General features: G+C 43.6%; 1 protein-coding gene across 2 annotated transcripts in view; it reads left to right on the top strand.

Moving 5' to 3' along the window:
• LOC106613556 (FYVE and coiled-coil domain-containing protein 1) overlaps positions 1 to 21514 on the top strand; it is a 61811-nt gene that overhangs the window by 14926 nt on the left and 25371 nt on the right. For both annotated transcript variants that reach the window (XM_014215940.3, XM_014215939.3), the window contains exons 5-14: positions 417 to 523; positions 1261 to 1404; positions 1538 to 1631; positions 1834 to 4347; positions 5279 to 5371; positions 9251 to 9369; positions 14375 to 14542; positions 15788 to 15937; positions 17687 to 17916; positions 20714 to 20867. In XM_014215940.3, the coding sequence (XP_014071415.3) occupies positions 417 to 523; positions 1261 to 1404; positions 1538 to 1631; positions 1834 to 4347; positions 5279 to 5371; positions 9251 to 9369; positions 14375 to 14542; positions 15788 to 15937; positions 17687 to 17916; positions 20714 to 20867 (3773 nt within the window). The remainder of the gene's footprint in view (positions 1 to 416; positions 524 to 1260; positions 1405 to 1537; positions 1632 to 1833; positions 4348 to 5278; positions 5372 to 9250; positions 9370 to 14374; positions 14543 to 15787; positions 15938 to 17686; positions 17917 to 20713; positions 20868 to 21514) is intronic.

Genomic DNA, 21514 nt, shown 5'->3' with positions numbered 1-21514 from the left:
GCACTTGTGGAATCTATGCTAATTTGCATTTAAGATGTTCTGGCTGCTCGTGGTGGCCCAACACCCTATTAAGACACTTTATGTTGGTGTTTCCTTTACTTTGCCAGTTACCTGTAGTAATAAAGACATGGGAGTATTTGGCATTCTGCTGGTTGGTGGACACTAGCCATGAAACACAAATACTCTTTGTAAGCAGGATCTACACAACAGATGTTGTTGAATATGGATGAATGATTATAAACCACTTTTGAGGAATTAAAATGTCTGACAAACGTTGATTTTGAACTATCCTTTTAACGGACATGTTCAAGAAGCACATATGCTCATTTTAGGCCTCATTGGTGCTGCAGATGAACAACTATCACATATATTTGCTGTACAGCACTGTGAATATGTTATTTGCTTCCCCCTTCCAGCTGAAGACATCTCTGGGGAAGGGCAGGGCTTTCGTTCGCTACTCCCTGGTGCACCAACGACTGGCCGACACGCTGCAGCAGTGTCTGATGAACCAAAGGGTAACCAGGTAAAACTCAACCCGGCACAGGATTTACAGAGGTCATGGGTTAAAAACCCTGAGGCAAAGAGGGGTTCATCTCTCAAATACGTATCACACTTGGGAATGGCAAAGTGAGGAGAAAATCTCAAACCTGACACCACTTCTGGAACAGGTTTAGGGGTTGAACATGGATGCGTAGGGTCAAATTTGGGGAACATAATGATGTTTGGCTAAATTAAGGGACTGTTAATGTTTTGGTTGAAGTGACAGTTCACTAGACATAGACTACTATTCTGAGATTTGGACTGATCTGACGGTAAGTTCATTGTTTCAAGTAAACGTAGTTTCCTTTCATTTCTCTTCCCTTGTGGGGTTTTACTTCTGTAAACCTATTTCTCTGTTCCTCAGGTGAGTAAAGAGAGTGTGCCTGTACTATGGAACCAAAGGTTACTGGAAGCAGTGTCCAGTGGGTTTTGGAGGGGTTTAGATGTTTTCAGATGCAGTCAAGATATATTGTACAGATCTGCTTCTCCCTTCGTAAAGAGTCGTGTCTGTATGCTCGATGTACTTGTGAAATGTATCTGTGTGTTTACAAAAGGGATGTCCATTTTTCATATATGCACTGTACTTTTTGTGAGGGTCAAGATAATTGAATATAACGAACAGGCTAAGTATATTAGTGAAGGTATTTCTATGTGAATGTGTGTTGGTATGCCTATTTCTCATCTCATTCTATCAATATGCTCATCTTCTTCTCTGTGCAGTGACTGGTACTATACTCGCAGCCCCTTGCTGAAATCCCACCTCAGTGTTGACATCATAAGTCACCTGTATGAGCTCAACGAGGTCCAGTTTGACGTGGCCTCCAGGGGTCATGACCTTGACTCGTCTTGGCCCACCTTCGCAAGGTAACCAATCACAAAGATAGAGTGGTTTATAATACATCCCATTCTCCAGGTGCTGTGCATTGGACTGAAGAATTAATTTAGATTAAAACGATAATTGGTGATGTCACCTCATCACGTGTTTTCTGATCTCCAGGAGGACACTGGGCATGCCAAACTCACCTGGCCACATGTGGAAACCACCCAGTCGCAGCTCTAGCATCAACAGTCTGGCCAGCACCTACTCACAGGTACTGACACAGCCAGCCTTCCTCCTCAAAGCTTTTATTCTGCTGGCACTAATATGGTTATATTATGAACGGGTCATATCTTAACATATTGCTAGTCATATTGCTAAGATTATACCATAATGAAACGTAAAACCATAAAATGAGTGGTGTCATCTGCACTCAATCTAATACTCTCTTTCCCCAACCCCCTAAACCACCGCAGCAGGCTCATGAGTTCCTTGGCAGCCCTGACAATGGCCCAAGCATTCTGAGCGAGTTGAACGAGTTGTTGCCTTCCAGCGTAGAGGTGAGTATGTTGGACGAGCTCCGCCTGGAGCTGGACCAGTCAGAGCTGAAGCAGCGGGAGCTCCTGGACAGGGTACAGCAGATGGGGGAGGAGGGTGCTGAGCTCAGGAGTGTGGTGGTGGAGCTACAGAGGCAGCTGGACGTGTCGCTGACCGCCCAGGAGAAACAGCAGGGTATGCAAGGGACCCTGAAAGACCTGGAGGCACGGGAGGAGGCCTTGTCCTGCGAGCTGGAGTCCCTGAGGGCCGGGGAGAAGGCCAGGGAGACCGAAAATCACCACCTTCAGGAGAAGCTGGCAGCCGCAGAGGGGAAGAACGTAGAACTAATGGCCAAACTGGATGGCGTGTTGGATGAGAAGGGCCAGCAGGCGACTAGCTACTTTGACTCAGCACAGAAGATCCATGAGCTACTGGACAGACTGAAGGAGGCTGAGAGGGGGAAGATAGAGGCTCTGGCAGAGGGAGAGGATAGGAGAAGACAGGCCGACAGGCTGGCAGATGAGCTAAGGGTCAAAGAGGTGGCAGAAAAGAAGGATGAGGCCAAGCTTGAGTCGCTGTCAAAATCCATTGCAGAGGGGAACGCTAAGTTTGCGGAGTGTGCAGAGGAGCAGCGTAATGCCATTGACAAGCTCCAGGGGGCATTGACTTTGAGAGAGAAGGAGGTCAACAACCTGCAGAGGCAGCTGCAGGACCTCCAGAGTGTTCTGGAAGAGATGGAGAGACAAGCAGAGGAGGCCAGAAACAGAGCAGAGGAGGAGAAAGTTGAGATCCAGGAAAGCATAGGCAGTCTGAAAGAGGCCTTGGAGGTGGAACTACTCTACCTGAAGGAGCAGTTGAAGAGCAGAGAGGCGGAGCTGCTCTCCAGCATACAGAGGCTTCAGCACCTGGAGGTCCAGAGCCATAGCCTGACAACGGAGAGGGACATCCTGATCGCCAACCTCTCCAAGCTGGAATCCAGCATCAGGGAGCAGGCCAATAAAATGGAAGAGTACAAGACTCAGTGCACCAACCTGATGGAGCTGAATGGGAAGTTGCTGGGCACAGTGAAGAGGAATGAGGAGCTGAAGAAGGAGCTGGCAGAGAGCCGGGCAGCCCTGGAGGGTGAGGTGGCCGCTCTGAGGGCGTCTGACAAGCAACTGAGGGGCCAGCTGGATGACGCCAAGGTAACAGTGGATGAGAAGGACAGGAAGTTGCGTGAGGAGAACCGGGCCTTGGACGAGAGTTTACAGAGGGCGGCCAAGGCCGCCGCAGTCTCAGATGCCTCTATCAAACGGCTGGAGCAGGAGAACCAAGGCCTGAGCGAGGAGCAGGCTACGGTGAGGGCGGCGCTGAGCTCCATGCAGGAGGAACTGAAGTCCATCCACGGGCAGATAGGAGAGCTGGAGAAGAGCTTGGGGGCATCCCGCAGGAGCGAGGCCAGCCTGCAGGAGCAGCTCAAAGACAGGAAGGCCCAGCTAGAGAACAAGGAGAAGGGCTGTGCAGAGCTCCAGGCCAAGGTGGAGGCCCTGGAGGCCAGAGGAAGGGCACTGGAAAAGGCTAAGGCAGATGCAGAAAATGCCTGTGCCAAAAAGACAAAGCTGATAGAGAGGGTCACCACTGAGAAACAGATGGTGGAGAGAACACAGCTACAGAGAAGCTCTGCCCAGGCCAAGGAGAGCCAGGAGGTAGCCGCCAAGCTGACTATGGTGGAGGGCCAACTGGAAGTGAACATGAAGGAGGTGTCCAGGTTCCAGGCAGAAGTGATGGATTTGAGAGTGCAGCTGAAGACCTCTGGGGAGGACAGGATGAGGAGCCAGGCCCAGCTGGAGGTGATGGAGGCCCAGAAAGATGCGCTCAGGACCCTAACAGAGCAGCTCAAAGCCCAGACTGAGGCACTTAACCAGAGGCACGTGGCCGAGCTCCTGCAATGCAAAGAGAGGGAAGAGGCTCTGAGCAGGGAGCGTGACCAGGAGGCAGCCACCCGGTCCGAGTCGGCTGCCGCAGAGGCCTCCGCCAGGGGAGAGCTGGCTACGCTAAAGGTCCAAAATGAGAGGCTGGCCATGGAGAATGCTGAGATACGTGAAGGCCTCCACCGGGCCAATACAGAGATGGCAGAGCTTGGGATGACTATCTGTAGACTGACAGCAGAAAGGGAGGAGGCCAAGGAAGGCTGGGCGGGGGAGGCAGACAGGATAGGGGAACTGGAGGAGAAAACTTCCGGGGAGGTGGAGCGGCTGGAGGCCTGCATGGCTGCCATGCGCCAGGAGAACACCAGCCTAAGAGAGGAACTGAGGATGACAGAGAGCCTTCCAGGAGCCATGCTGGAGCTGCAGGACAAGCTGGAGAAGGCAGAGGGCCAGGTGAGGAGCCTCCAGGACTCCAGTCTGGAGGAGATGGAGGCGGTCAAGTTCCAGATGAGCTCCGAGAGCATGAATCATCAGAACCAGATCAAGGTGAGTTTGGCTGGAGTTCTGTCAAAAGCCTGTGACATGGGGAAAATGATTGTGATTAATTAGACAATGAATTACTATGTGTGAATCAGAACACATTTACCTCTTTATAAAACAGTGTGCTTTTGCTGTGCAGGAGCTGCAGAACTCTCCTCACTTTCATGTTTTTGAATGACCGATTACCGTAAATTCCGGACTATAAGCCGCAACTTTTTCCCACGCTTTGAACCCCGCGGCTTAAACAATGACGCGGCTAATATATGGATTTTTCCCACTTTCAAATTTTTTTTCTCCAAAAAAACACATTCTGTGACGTGCTCAGTTTTTTGGCGGCATGAAGCTTTCATTAGACCAAAGAAATTGCCGAACGGGTTAAGGTCAAACAACTTTTTTGTTTACTGTTTAGATTAAATCGAGCGCTCTCAAACTTCCCATCATTCTGATTACGGTAGTCATTTTGTCACCCTCATCATGGCAAAGACACGGAGAAATGCATATGATGCAGCTTTCAAGTTGAAGGCGATTTGATCTGGCTGTTGGAAAAGGAAATAGAGCTGCTGCACGGGAGCTTGGTCTTAATGAGTCGATGATAAGACGTTGGAAACAGCAGCGTGAGGAATTGACAACTAAAGCTTACTGCTAATTTTTTATTTTTTGTTACAAGCCGTGTTTCGTTAAAGCCAATTTATTTTTGTTACAAGCCGTGTTTCGTTAAAGCCTATTTATTTTTGTTACAAGCCGTGTTTCGTTAAAGCCTGTGTAAAGTTAATTTGTTTCAATGTACCGGTAGGCACCTGCGGCTTATAGACGTGCGGCTTATTTATTTTCAAAATTTAAAAAAATCAGTGGGTGCGGCTTATATTCAGGTGCGCTTAATAGTCCGGAAATTACGGTAGCACAATTTCAACACTTGTATGTTTTGCTCTCTATCCAGAGTCTGAAAGATGAGGTGGGGAAACTGAGGGTCCAGCTGCCTAAAGAGCAGGAGAAAGTGTCCAGTCTGGAGGCAAAAATATTTGAGATAGAGGTCTGTATCTTCACCTCTTTCATTATTCACATATGACAGAGAACATTATAATAGACACAGGGCTCTATTTTAACAACTCTAATTCAATGGTAAATCTTAGCGCTGGCTGTAGCGTTATAGGTTGGGGGGGTCCGAAATATTTTTTGCTATCTTCACAACCAGAATTATGGGCGCAGAAGTTGGCGGTGGTGTGAAAGGGCTGGGTTTTGATGAATAAACAAGTTGTGTGTGTGTTGAGGATTCTCCCCTCTCTGGCCAGTCAGAACATGCTCCATGGCTAAATATGTGGTTCAAGTTGTGTCTTTACGGTATTTTATGTATTGCGTTGTCATCAACTCCAATTGGAATGTTAGCCCGTTATAGCCTAGTTTGTTAATTTCACTAGGATATTGATAAGACCTAAAAAGACACTGTATAATTTTATTCAAATTCGAATAAAAACGAAACAACTTGTTTTAAATATGCTATGTTTAACTACAGTTACAGGCACCATAATTGCTCCCCAAGGGCGTATAAAACAGACAAGGCAACTTAGACTATGGAAGGTTTTACACACATACAAACTTTTCACAGGAGCTGGATAAAGATCCAATATAAAGAGAAAGGGGGAATGTCCACTCACCATTATACTGCTGGCAAATGTAATGTTTTAATAAACATCATGGAACCTTCTTATGGATCATATTTTAACTCCTCCGGAAATAGCAGACGCATTTGCATCGCTTCCGAGCCATGTACGTTCTCACCATGGACGGTGAATCTTTCTAATAAGTTCGTTTTTTTATCAAATTAAACGAAAAATAATAAATCTATTTTTTAAACCTTCAACAATATTTCTAAATAGGATCGGGTCCGAAGCATGATATCATAAATCGCTTCTCTCGTTCCATGGCACTGTGTGCACATGTAGACCTAAATGTCTTAACGCATAACATTCACACGTCTATACAAAATGCTAGGCTCCTGTCAATTGTATTGTTACCTTCAGTACGAGTTAAAAGACACACCTACTAATTCAAGGGTTTTTCTTTATTTTTACTATTTTCTACATTGTAGAGTAATAGTGAAGACATCAAAACTATGACATAACACATATGGAATCATGTAGTAACCAAAAAAGTGTTAAACAGATCAAAATATATTTTAGATTTGAGATTCTTCAAAGTAGCCACCCTTTGCCTTGATGACAGATTTGCACACTCTTGGCATTCTCTCAACCAGCTTCATGAAGAAGGCTTTTCCAACAGTCTTGAAGGAGTTCCCACGTATGCTGAGCACTTGCTGCTTTTCCTTCACTCTGCGGTCCAACTCATCCCAAACCATCTCAGTTGGGTTGAGGTCGGGTGATTGTGGAGGCCAGGTCATCTGAAGGAGCACTCCATCACTCTCCTTCTTAGCCCTTACACAGCCTGGAGTTGTGTTTTGGGTCATTATCCAGTTGAAAAACAAATGATAGTCCCACTACGCGCAAACCAGAGGGCATGGCATATCGCTGCAGAATGCTGTGGTTGCCATGCTGGTTGTCTGCCTTGAATTCTAAATAAATCACTGACAGTGTCACCAGCAAAGCACCATCACACATCCTCCTCCATGCTTCACGGTGGGAACCACACAAGGTGAGATCATCCGTTCACCTACTCTGCCTCTCACAAAGACACAGAGGTTAGAACCAGAATTCTCAAATTTGTACTCATCAGACCGAAGGACAGATTACCACCGATTTTATGTCCATTACTCGTGTTTCTTGGCCCAAGCATGTCACTTCTTGTTGTTGGTGTCCTTTAATAGTGGTTACTTTGCAGCAGTTCGACCATGAAGGCCTGATTCACGCAGTCTCCTCTGAACAGTTGATGTTGAGATGTGTCTGTTACTTGAACTCTGTGAAGCATTTATTTGGGATGCAATCTGAGGTGCAGTAAACTCTAATGAACTTCACCTCTGCAGCAGAGGTAACTCTGGGACTTCCTTTCCTGTGGCGGTCCTCATGAGAGAGTTTCATCATGTCGCTTGATGGTTTTTGCGACTGCACTTGAAGAGACTTCAAAAGTTCTTTGACATTTTCTGTATTGACTGACCTTCATGCCTTAAAGTAAAGATGGACTGTTGTTTCTCTTTGCTTATTTGAGCCGTTCTTGCCATAATATGGACTTGGTCTTTTACCACCCCTACCTTGTCACAACACAACTGATTGACTCAAACGCATTAAGAAGGAAAGAAATTCCACAAATTAACTTTTAACATGGCACACCTGTTCATTGAAATGCATTCCAGGTGACTAACTCATGATGCTGGTTGAGAGAATGCCAAGATTGTGTAAAGCTGTCATCAAGGCAACGGGTGGCTACTTTGAAGAATCTAAAATATATTTTGATTTGTTTAACACTTTTGGTTACTTCATGATTTTATATGTGTTATTTTATAGTTTTGTTGTCTTCACTATCTACAATGCAGAAAATAGTAAAATAAAGATAAACCTTGGAATGAGTAGGTGTGTCCAAACTTTTGACTGGTACTGTATGTGCGAGGCAGATTCTCCAAAAACTCTGCTTTTGATATGGCATTATAGGAGGACTGAATAGTTTGGAGGAGCGTATCTTTTGCAATCGGACGAGGGTAGCTCTTTGAAAATGGGAATGGATAGCCTACTTGAACAAGCAAAATGCAGTTATGTGAATTGTGAATAATGAAAAAGCATGAGGACGAAAGCCTCAAATGTTTCAAAGCACTCTCAGTTGACCATTTAAAACCTCTTTATTCATAAGCTACTTTGAATATCGCAATGCTACTAAACCAGCCTTGATTAAGGGGAAGGTGGGCTATGCTTGGTTTTTTAAACAAAATTAAATGAAATAGTTTATTATAAACACGATTCATTGTCACAAAAGACGCATCTCTCCTTTCGTGGGCACTGTGCGTCATGGCTGGATAGTCTGCGCTTCCTCTCTCAACATCCATGCCATTATCGACTGCGTTACCGTTAAGATGTGCTTTTTGTGGGTCTTAAAACTTCCCATTAGTGCTGCATGAAATTGTCAGTTTTGAGCTTGTTTTTAAGGCAACATCTCAAATATTGACACCCCTCCCACCTCGGTGCAAGCGATCTGACGTTAGACAGGCAAATTGCCGAACCTGGCGTTAGGGCTGTAAAATGCCAGTGCTGCAGTTTCTACATGACGAAATTGCAAACTAACGTGCGTTTGACATAGCGCCAGACAAAAATAGAAACCACAGTCTTCAATCCCTGATCAAGATAGACCACTTTTAGGATACACTGGCGCAGAACAAATTATTGGCTAAATGGCATGTCTGTTTAGCATCTGACACTGAAATAGCTGAAAGAAAGAATCGGTAAGAGGAATTTGTGAAAGATCATATTGTGTGTAGAAGGAGAGAGTGGATGACAAAGCCAGCCGTGGCACATTCATCTTGTCTGCCCTGGCAAAAGTTTTTACGTTTTCATTAGAGAGGCATAGGAATGAATATGAGAAAGGGAAAAAGGGCAAAGGTATAAATACAAAAAGGGGGCAAGAGGAGCAGGGCTGCACACACCTGACTGGGTTAATAAATACCCAGAAGATTAGATTAGCTCAGTGTTCATAAGCCGAAGGATGATAAAACTGAGGGCAGGGTGGTGTGAATCTCCTTCCTCTCCCTGCGTAGAGAGGATGTGACACGTTGAAATGAGTCTGCCTGTGCTATAGTACTTTGCTATGATAATTGAGTGAAGAAGGAGAGAGTTCATTTACAAAGCATCGCTCCTCTGTAGACTTCTTAATCGTTTGTCTGTATTTAAAGGGGTCAATAGCTAATCTGTTTACGAAAACGTTTTGGTTCTTAAAAAAAAAAAACGAGTGTCTGTTTTGATTATCTTTGATGAAGGGGGTGAATGAGGAGTACTCACGGCTGATTGGAGAGAAAGATGCTCACATCACAAAGTCGGAAGCTGCTATTCGTCAGAGTGAGGGAGAGATTCAGCGACTGAGAGACTCTGTCACCAGGTATGGCTCTAACCCCCCCCTCCCTCCATTTACCTCTGACATACTGGCAGTGTCCGTTTCATACAAAAGAGTGACTAAAATATTAGTCAAACTCATGTTTTTCAATGGCGATTGACAAGACTATAACTGACTAAATAGACACAGAAAAACTATAAACAAAAATTATTTCACATTTCAGTTGACTAAAACAAAACGAGACAAAATGATCTCTTTGGAGAGATTATGCTTTTATATGATATAAGCACAATTAATACTAGCAGCACAGATGTGCAGTTTTGTTCAGCAGTAGAAAGGATGCTCCACACCCTGCACACACAGTCTACATCAGCTGTTTAGCTGCGGGGGAGCAAGCAATGAGTGTGGGCAGACAGGCTCCCCTTCAATTATTCACATTACGCAGGCGACTCTCTTGCTTCCCTGTAGCTAACCAGTCACCATCAGCCTTCTACTTAGCTACCTTTTGCCTGGTTAAGAAACCCAAGCTGCTCAATAGTAGCATTGAGTTTAATAGTAAAACAAGTCTAGCTATGTTTTTCTCTCCCTTGAGTGTAGAAAAGTAGGCAGTCTTTGAATTTGTAGTCTCGCTCAACCCTCCCACTTTCCTCACTGCATTTCATAGCCAGGTTCTGTAGCCAACATGGCCAAGTCTCCCTCTTTCCCTTGTAGAAAACAGCTTGATTCTAGCCCTTACCGTTCAAAAGATATGACCCATTATACATTTTTGATTTCTATTGTGCGTTGGAGGATGCCTTTTACATTCATGAAGCATATCTCGGGCCGTTCTAAAACTGGGTTACTTGCGGACAGGACCGTTAACCATATGTTTAGGCTACACCTTGTTCAGTCATGTCACCTCATTAGTAGGGCTGTGGCGGTCATAAAATGTTGTCAACCAGTGATTGTCAAACAAATAACTGCCTGTCTCACGGTAATTGTCCGTTAATTAACATAAACATGTCTAGCATCTCCTGGCTTTCACGCATAGCCTACAAGCCACTGATGCAGACCTTTTGGAACATCTACATTTTAAAAAGTCTAATAAATCCATTTAATATAGCCTACACCAAGGAGGAGCAAAGTCCGTGTCCGGCCCGCCGGGCACTTCAAAATATATGTATTTTTTTACCCCTTTTTTCTCCCCAATTTCGTGGGATCCAATTGGTAGTTACAGTCTTGTCCCATCGTTGCAACTCCCGTACGGACTCGGGAGAGGCGAAGGTCGAGATCAGTGCGTCCTCCGAAACACGACCCAGCCAAGCCGCACTGCTTCTTGACACAATGCCCTCTTAACCCGGAAGCCAGCCACACCAATGTGTCAGAGGAAACTCCGTACACCTAGCGACCGTATCAGCGTGCATGCGCCGTCGCGCCACAGGAGTCGCTATAGAGCGCGATGGGACAAGGAAATCTCGGCCTGCCAAACCCTCCCCTAACCCGGACGACGCTGGGCCAATTGTCCGCCGCCTCATGGGTCTCCCAGTCACTGCCAGCTGTGACGCAGCCCGGGATCGAACCTGGGTCTGTAGTGACGTCTCAAGTACTGAGATGTAGTGTTTTAGACCGCATCACCACTTAGGAGGCCCCCGCAAATTGATTTTAACAAACAATTCGTCCCCCCCAAAAATGTGTCCCTTAATTGAATTTCAAAATCCCAATGTGGCCCTCGAGCCAAAAAGTTTGCCCACCCCTGGACTACACCATCACAATAAATCCATTCTTTATTTTAGATAGGTCTAAAGAAACATGATATGAACAAAATGTAGTCTTATTTCAGAAGAACAGAATAGCATACTGAGTTGTCCTTATGTTAGGCCTGATATGGCTATACCATATGGCTGTGGGCTACACTAGTTCATTTAGCAGACAAGATTTGCCTAGAATTCCGTGGCATAATTTTATTTTATAGTATGAAGAAACAATTGAACATACCTTCATAAAATATAAAGGATATTCTCTCCAAACGATTTCAAAGAAAGTGCGTACATGCGGCTATTCTGTGGAGGGTTTAACAAATAAACTGGTCCTCCTATATGCTTAATTTAGAGTTATTTATGCAACTTAAGTTGTGATACAAACGTAGGGCTATACAGTGAGGGAAAAAAGTATTTGATCCCCTGCTGATTTTGTACGTTTGCCCACTGACAAAGAAATGATCAGTCTATTATTTTAATGGTAGGTTTATTTGAACAGACAGAATAACAACAAAAAAATCCAGAAAAACGCATGTCAAAAATGTAATAAAATGATTTGTATTTTAATGAGGTAAATAAGTATTTGACCCCCTCTCAATCAGAAAGATTTCTGACTCCCAGGTGTCTTTTATACAGGTAACGAGCTGAGATTAGGAGCACACTCTTAAAGGGAGTGCTCCTAATCTCAGCTTGTTACCTGTATAAAAGAAACCTGTCCACAGAAGCAATCAATCAATCAGATTCCAAACTCTCCATCATGGCCAAGACCAAAGAGCTCTCCAATGATGTCAGGGACAAGATTGTAGCCCTACACAGGGCTGGAATGGGCTACAAGACCATCGCAAAGCAGCTTGGTGAGAAGGTGACAACAGTTGTTGCGATTATTCGCAAATGGAAGAAACCCAAAAGAACTGTCAATCTCTCTCGGCCTGGGGCTCCATGCAAGATCTCACCTCGTGGAGTTGCAATGATCATGAGAACAGTGAGGAATCAGCCCAGAACTACACGGGAGGATCTTGTCAATGATCTCAAGGCAGCTGGGACCATAGTCACCAAGAAAACAATTGGTAACACACTACGCCGTGAAGGACTGAAATCCTGCAGCGCCCGCAAGGTCCCCCTTCTCAAGAAAGCACATATACATGCCCGTCTGAAGTTTGCCAATGAACATCTGAATGATTCAGAGGACAACTGGGTGAAAGTGTTGTGGTCAGATGAGACCAAAATGGAGCTCTTTGGCATCAACTCAACTCGCCGTGTTTGAGGAGGAGGAATGCTGCCTATGACCCCAAGAAAACCATCCCCACCGTCAAACATGGAGGTGGAAACATTATGCTTTGGGAGTGTTTTTCTGCTAAGGGGACAGGACAACTTCACCACATCGAAGGGACGATGGACGGGGCCATGTACCGTCAAATCTTGGGTGAGAACCTCCTTCCCTCAGCCAGGGCATTGAAAATGGGTCGTGGATGGGTATTCCAGCATGACAATGACCCAAAACACACGGCCAAGGCAACAAAGGAGTGGCTCAAGAAGAAGCACATTAAGGTCCTGGAGTGGCCTAGCCAGTCTCCAGACCTTAATCCCATAGAAAATCTGTGGAGGGAGCTGAAGGTTCGAGTTGCCAAACGTCAGCCTCAAAACCTTAATGACTTGGAGAAGATCTGCGAAAAGGAGTGGGACAAAATCCCTCCTGAGATGTGTGCAAACCTGGTGGCCAACTACAAGAAACGTCTGACCTCTGTGATTGCCAACAAGGGTTTTGCCACCAAGTACTAAGTCATGTTTCGCAGAAGGGTGAAATACTTATTTCCCTCATTAAAATGCTAATAATTTTATAACATTTTTGACATGTTTTTCTGGATTTTGTTTTTGTTATTCTGTCTCTCACTGTTCAAATAAACCTACCATTAAAATTATAGACTGATCATTTCTTTGTCAGTGGGCAAACGTACAAAATCAGCAGGGGATCAAATACTTTTTTCCCTCACTGTATGTTTTTAATTTTTAATACATTCTAAGCCTGTATGATGGGACTCTAATGGTGATTTGAAAAAAGGTTGCATGAAAGGCATGAGCTCTGATTTTTTTTTTTGTTCAAGCTGCACGCACTTAATCAGTCTCTCATTCACAATTTGACAAGCACTTGATAATATTCTCACCAGACCTCGAATTTCCCAGTGGCATCTCCCAAAATCCATGAATTTTGAGGCCAAATTAATACAACCACTCACGTCAACAAAAAAAAATTTAAGCAATGAGGCAGATGCAACAGATCAGAACGATTATCTTAAACTGTTGATAAACTATTAGGCTATTTCTTCACATTATCAGCGCAGCAATGCGCACATGTTCCAAAATGCAATCAATTAGCGGGAAACCGCTGTTCTTGAACGTGATAGCAAATGCGGTTATTATTATAAAGGTGTGTTTTTATGGTGGAAAAAAAGGCATGCACTGTTTTTTGCCTTACTGCACAAGCTGAGCATCATTCACAAGTGATAATACATCATTCACAAATAATAGGCTAATATTGTCACCCATCAGACTATTCTTAATTTAATGTTGTCTTAACATATACTGTATGTCTGTGGTACGTGCATGTACATGTGTGCCTATGAGAGAGGGAGAGAACGTTGGAGAATGCTGTTACAGGCCTCACTTTCCATTGACTTGCATGGAATTTGCTTATACTGTATAATCTACTCTATAAGTGTGTGAGTGGATTTCTTTAGATATAGTTTTAATATATATATTGGTCCTGACAATCTACAATATATACCAAACATCATTACGATCTGATCCTTTAAACATGTATTCACAGGACTTTAACCCCATGTGTCCAAAGACGAAATATAGTACAATATCAAAACTCAAATTGTAGACAAACGCCAATTTAAAAAATGTATTCAGATTTATCCAACAGCAAGCTCAGAGAACAGGTGTACTGAAGGAAATTGTAAATTTCCGTGATGGACATGAATGGGTTAATGAGGCAATACAACTGTGAAGTGACTAAAATGAAAAGGCATTTAATTGATTGAAATTGTCCACAGTTATCATAATTTTGACAATACTAGACTAAATCATTATTCAAATAACAAAAATGTGACTTAATTATATTTTTGTCCAAATTATTAAAACTAGACTAAATCTGTGCCAAAATGAACACTGCCTACCGGTATAGTAGTCCCTGTCTCTAAGATCTATATAGATAGATAGAATGGACAAGACAACTCTGAGTCAAATCGTACACGCTCCCTCTTCCATTCTCTTAATCCCTTTCACTCCCTTCTAATCGCTCCCCCATTTAGTGCCGAGGAGGTTCTCTTGGCGGTCCAGGCGGCGCGTGAGGAGCTGAAGAAGAAATTGGAGCAGGCCGAGGTTGACAAGAATAGTCATTACCTCAGGACGACAGCAGAGATCGACGACCTCTACCGAACCAAGAGCACGCTGGAGGAGCGCCTCATCGAACTAATCAAGTACGCCCTAGGCCTTCCATTCTCCTCTGCACCTGCCCTGAGCCATGGGAGGAAAGAGAAAAGTGACAGCTGCACCTTTTGATCTGTAGAGGGGGCGGAGCTTTGTTTAGGAACTTGAAAGGGTGTTGATGACTTGTTTTTCCCCTTTGTTTGGGTGATCAGATAGCATGTTATGTCTGGGTTCTGCCCTCTTAGCTGAGCCCTGGGGGAAGTGTGTGTTCTGAGGATGCTCTCCCATAGCGAACACAGTTTGGGTCTTTGATATGCCATCTCACCACTGACAGTCTCATCTGACGAGAAGGAGGGAGGGAAAGGAAAGAGATGGATGGGGAGAAAGGGTGTAAGAAAGTGACACAGAGGAGGGTGATAAAGAAAGAAGTTCTTTGGAGACAGATAGAAACCAATTCGGAATTCCAAATCAACCCCTAGGCATTTCTGTAGGTGTAAAACAATTGGTTAGGTGTATCCAATATACAGCTGAAAGGGCAAGATGAAAGAACTACTGTACTGTATGGATTATACATATCCGATCCGTTAAAATCTACTGTACACGAAGTGCCTAGGAGTAGTCGATTTGGAGTTCAGAAAGTCTACGACATCAAGGAGAAAGAGAGTGAGAGGGGGATTTCAAGAGGGAGAAGAATGAAGAGAAAGCAACAGCTCTCGTCTGCTTATGATTATTCCGTAGTTTTGGCAGTAATTGATGCTCTCTCTCTCTCTCTCTCTTTGTCTCAGCTATTCGTATAGCTCTCATCCCCAGTAGGGGATAAAACACAATTCCAGCTCCCCTGGGGTGTCCTTAAACCACTTCAGTGCTGTTATTTACCGTCTTCATTTACTCTTTCACTTTTTCCTATTCCTTACTGCTCATTGGCAGAAATATGTACTCCAGAACAGGGGGTCATTGGAAAGTGCATGTAGAATTAGATTAGGACAATATAAACAGAATAGCATGAATAATGATTATGTAGTCCTCAAATACCCACAAACCATACAAATGTATGATTCACTCGTTACAAAGAAACCATGCCTGAAAGAACCTAACTGAGCAGATAATTGCCATACTCTGTCACTCTCTGATGAACAGAGGGGAACAACCAGACTTAAATAACCATTTTGTTTTTGGCAGCTCTATCCCCCCCACCTGTGTTTGTGTGTGTTTGTGACCTTTTGGGTGCTTTTGTACTTCGATGCTGGATCCAAACATTCAAAATGTATTCACAGTGTGTGTATGTGCTCCGGCAGGGACAAGGACATTCTGTGGCAGAAGTCAGATGCTCTAGAGTTTGAGCAGAAGCTGCGTGCAGAGGAACGCTGGTTGCAGGACAAGGAGGCCACCCACTGTCTGGGCTGCCAGGGCCATTTCACCTGGTGGCTACGCCGACACCACTGCAGGTGGGCACTGAGAGGGCACTGACTCACCAAATGGCCGTATTACGTCATGTTACCGGAACTGTAGACAAAGTGTTAATAGCTATTGGAGAGTCGGTGGCTTTAGAAATGGCTGACTCTTTTTTTTCTTCAACAGACTATGGTCTGACTGGTAATGATTGAAAACATTGTGATACACCTATACACCAGTTGAGGCTCCTCATAGGAGGAAGGGGAGGACCATCCTCCTCAGGGATTTTCAGATTTTTTTTTAAACATTCAAAAAATGATCCTTTTTAGATAAAACTATACTAAATATAATCACGTAACCAAATAATTGATTGATTAAAACATACTATTTTGCTAAGAAATGTCTACAGTAGCCTCAACAGCACTCTGTAGGGTAGCACCATGGTGTACCCAGAGGACAGCTAACTTCCGTCAACCTCTGGGTACAATGACTTCAATACAAAACCTAGGAGGCTCATGGTTCTCACCCCCTTCCATAGACTTACACAGTATTTATGACAACTTCCGGAGGACGTCCTCCAACCTATCAGAGCTCTTGCAGCATGAACTGACATGTTGTCCACCCAATCAAACAATCAGAGAATGAATCTAGTACTGAAAGTATAAGATATAGCTAGCTAGCACTGCAGTTTGATTGGGTGGACAAATTAATTCCTTCCAAAATGAAGGACAAGCAGGACAAGTTTCACTTAGCTAGCAAATGTAGCCAGCTACTTTACCCTACTTAAACAACCTGCTTAAACAGAGGGATGCTATGTTAGCTAGCTGGTTATGACTATCCAACACAACACTGGAACTCTTCCAAGTCAAGGTAAGCTTTTGGTTTTACAAATGTATTGCCACTGTAGCCAGCCGGTGTATGTACTAAACTGCTTACACTGTAACGTTATTAGCTATGTTGACTATGACGTTACTTTAGCTAATATGGTGACAACGATGTAGGCTGTGTGTAGCAGTTTGGCTTAGGAAGGTTTTTTCACCTGGTCACATACTGCTGATGTGTTGTGCATTGATGTCCACAAGTGACAAAGGGAAAAGATGAGAGGAGGAGAGGACATAGATGCGAGAAGGAATAAAACGTGGCTGTTATGAATGTGAACTGTATTTATGCGTGATCAGGGGTGTATTCGTTCCACTGATTTTAAACGGGATAAACATACCTGAATTTGTCCAATAGAAACTCTCGTTTGCAACTGTTGGACCAGTTATCACACCCTATATCAGCTAGATGCAGGTATTGAATGTGTCACTGTCTGTCCATGTGTCACTGTCTGTCACCTCCAATTCTTCTCTCGACCTGTGTGAACCTACATTGTAAACTTTAGTTCATAGGCTATGTTGTAGCAACCTCACGATGGGTATAGGGAAAATGTTAGTATCATGTAATAGCCTAAACCTATCGCTGTGAATGGAATATGAATGACAGTCATCCAATATGCTGTAATAGAAATAAGGTCATGCTGCTAAAAAAAATTGTCCTCCCTCATCTTAAATGCCACTGACCGCCACTGTTATACACATTTGTAAACAGGCCATTTTACATAGTGGTTACAATGGACAGAGCTGGTGAATCTGGCAATATTGCCAGGATGGTTGATTGAGTATATCGGCTAATATTCCAAAGTCTCAATTATATTGGATTTTCAGGCAATTCAGTATTTGAATTAGCATTTTAGTAATTTAACTCCTGAATTGAATGAATGTTCCACAGTGATACAATACTAGACTCTCTTCTTGTTTCAGGCTGTGTGGACGCATCTTCTGCTACTACTGCAGTAACAACTTTGTGATGACCAAGCACAGTGGGAAGAAGGAGCGTTGCTGTAGGGAGTGTTACACCCAACATAGAGCAGTGGTGGAGAGGTTCACAGAGGCTGAGCTGAGTCCCTCCGACACCCAGCCGCCTCCCCCCGGAATTGGGCCTCACTCACTCCCCGAACCAGCCCCCTACAAACCTACTCCCAGGGTTACAGGTGCGATATAGATGGTCACACATATGCACACGCAAATACACGTACACACTCCTAGTATGCGCACTCAAAAACCCACACGTACAAATACATGCTCACACACACACTTGCAAAGGCCTTTTTCAAACACTCAGTCAAAAGGGACACGTATTTAAGCAAACCCTCGTTAGACAATTTGATTGAAAAACACAGTTTGTCACAATTACTCTGGCCTTCTTTCAAGGTTGTGTAAAGTGGTTCTGTGTTGAATAGGGAAGTCATAACAGGTACTGAAACAAGAGCATCCTCTGTACCCTGTGGAATAAGAACAGAAACCTTCTGGCATTCCTAACCATTCTAGTGGTATACTTCCATAATCTTGTTCTAAGCAAAAGGGTGAAGGGTGGTATGTGCCGCCTCAATTCAACTTTCTTAATCTCCCTTCTGCTTTACTGCTTTCATCAACAAAAATGGCAAAAACCACAACGGAGGTTGCCTGGCAAACATCTGCCTTGTTTTGTCACATTATTTTTACTGGGAAGGGAAAATGTACGGCTACTACAGATTTCAAGAAATCTTTATGTTCCTCAAAAGGTAAGTTCTGTTGTGGACATTTATAGAACAGCAAAGGCCAATGACGTGCGTCATCATCACACATACAAAACCTGACAGACGGGATAAGATAAGAAGTTCAACGAGAGAGGCCAGTAAAAACATCTAGAGATACTATACCATTAGAAAGGTTAAAAATTATGTAAAACATCACAGCACAATTGAAAAAGATATGGCCCATGGAAACCAAACGAGGGGGGTCTATGGTGATAGGTGGGATGGGCTGAGAGTGGCTGAGTGGGTGGGATTAAAGAGCTTATGTTTGGTAATGTGTTATTGTTATGTGACTGCTTTATATAAAAGTACCATGTATGTAAAATGTGTATGTAAAATGTATGTACAGTACCAGTCAAAAGTTTGGACACACCTACACATTCAATGGTTTTTCCTTATTTTTACTATGTTCTACATTGTATAATAATAGTGAAGAAGACATCAAAACTAGGAACTAACACATATGGAATCATGTAGTAACCAAAAGAGTGTTACACAAATCAAAATATATTTTAGATTCTTCAAAGTAGCCACCCTTTGCCTTGATGACAGCTTTGCACACTCTTGGCATTCTCTCAACCAGCTTCACCTGGAATGCTTTTCCAACAGTCTTGAAGAAGTTCCCACAAATGCTGAGCACTTGTTGGCTGCTTTTCCTTCACTCTGTGATCCAACTCATCTCAAACCATCTCAATTGGGTTGACGTCGGGTAATTGTGGTGGCCAGGTCATCTGATGCAGCACTCCATCACTCTCCTTCTTGGTCAAATAGCCCTTACACAGCCTGGAGGTGTGTTGGGTCATTGTCCTGTTGAAAACAAATGATAGTCCCAGTAAGTGCAAACCAGATGGGATTGCGTAACGCTGTAGAATGCTGTGGTAGCCATGCTGGTTAAGTGTGCCTTGAATTCTAAATAAATCACTGACAGTGTCACCAGCAAAGCACCCCCACACCGTCACACCTCCTCCATGCGTCACGGTGGGAACCACACATGCGGAGATCATCCATTTGCCTACTCTGAGTCTCACAAAGACACGGCAGTTGGAACCAAAAATTTCAAATTTGGACTCATCAGACCAAAGGACAGATTTCCACCGGTCTAATATCCATTGCTCGTGTTTCTTGGCCCAAGCAAGTCTCTTCTTATTGGTGTCCTTTAGTAGTGGTTTCTTTACTGCAATTCGATCATGAAGGCTTGATTCACGCAGTCTACTCTGAACAATTGATGTTGAGATGTGTCTGTTACTTGAACTCTGTGAAGCATTTATTTGGGCTGCAATTTCTGAGGCTGGTAACTCTAATGAACATATCCTCTGCAGCAGAGGTAACTGTGGGTCTTCCATTCCTGTGGCGGTCCTCATGAGAGCCAGTTTCATCATAGCTCTTGATGGTTTTTGCGACTGCACTTGAAGAAACTTTAAAAGTTCTTGAAAGTTTCCATATTGACTGACCTTCATGTCTTAAAGTAATGGTGGAGTTTCATTTCTCTGCTTATTTGAGCTGTTCTTGCCATAATATGGACTTGGTCTTTTACCAAATAGGGCTATCTTCTTTATACCACCGCTACCTTGTCACAACACAACTGATTGGCTCAAACGCATTAAGAAGGAAAGAAATTCCTTAAATGAACTTTTAACAAGGCACACCTGTTCATTGAAATGCATTCCAGGTGACTGCCTCATGATGCTGGTTGAAAGAATGCCAAGAGTGTGCAAAGCTGTCATCAATGCAAAGGGTTATTTTACACTTTTTTGGTTACTACATGATTCCATAAGTGTTATTTCATAGTTTTGATGTCTTTGCTATTATTGTACAATGTAGAAAATAGTTAAAATGAAGAAAAACCCTGGAATGAGTAGGTGTGTCCAAACTTTCGACTGGTACTGTATATGTAGCAGAAAAGCTGCAAAAAATGTATATATATATTTGTCCTCCAAATGTGGATGGGTAAAAATTTGTAAAAGAACATCAAGACAAAGGCCTTGGTGATCACAATTTTCTGTACATAAAAACATAATGTGATCTCTATGGCTTTTCTATGTGTAAAACATGTATGACTGCCTGGGATAGAATGGGTATAGGTGGTATAGGTGTGACTTCCTGCTCCTGTTATGTCTTTAGGCAGCTCTTATAAAAGCTTTATTAATGCATACATACAGGCTACAGTAAAGTGTTACAAGTACATGACTGGTTTGATCACCTGTTTCCTGTGCAGTGTCGGACCCCAGCGCCAAGACTGATGACGGAGCCTATGACATCACCACAGAGGAGGATGCGAACGGGATCTATGACAGCGACTCGCTGTCCCAAACCACAGGGGATTCATTGGAGGGGGAGCAGAACACACGGCCACTGGGGGCGCTAGATATGTGAGTGCAACCAGACATGGACAGATACCTAGCAAAATAAACACACACACACACGTGTACACACACACACACGCATGTGCCTATACACAACGTGGGTACACACACAGCATTCCAAGTGCACAGTCATGACAAACTCTGAGTAATGACAAGCTCTCGAAGACATGCACTCATTTCATGACAAAAAGTTCAGTCCTTTAGGAGGACTCCGAGCAAAAAGCACGTGACTTCCAGTGGCATGCAGTGAACGGGCTTAGCTCGTACCACAGCATTTCCTCAAAGTAAGACTTTATTCACAACAAATGTATCTTTATTTTTCAATATTAAGAATTCCAAAGGTATTGGCTTAATAACTTCTTATGGGCAGGTGGGACGGTAGTGTCCCACTTGGCCAACATCTGGTGAAATTGCAGAGCGCGAAATTCAAACTACAGAATTATAAATACACTGCTCAAAAAAATAAAGGGAACACTAAAATAACACATCCTAGATCTGAATGAATGAAATAGTCTTAATAAATACTTTTTTCTTTACATAGTTGAATGTGCTGACAACAAAATCACAAAAAAATAATCAATGGAAATCCAATTTATCAACCCATGGAGGTCTGGATTTGGAGTCACACTCAAAATTAAAGTGGAAAACCACAC

Source organism: Salmo salar, chromosome 10 (assembly GCF_965601325.2).
Source record: "Salmo salar chromosome 10, fSalSal1, whole genome shotgun sequence".
Lineage (NCBI taxonomy): Eukaryota > Metazoa > Chordata > Actinopteri > Salmoniformes > Salmonidae > Salmo > Salmo salar.
Note: the sequence above shows the minus strand (reverse complement) of the source record. Positions and strands in the feature narration are given on the sequence as shown.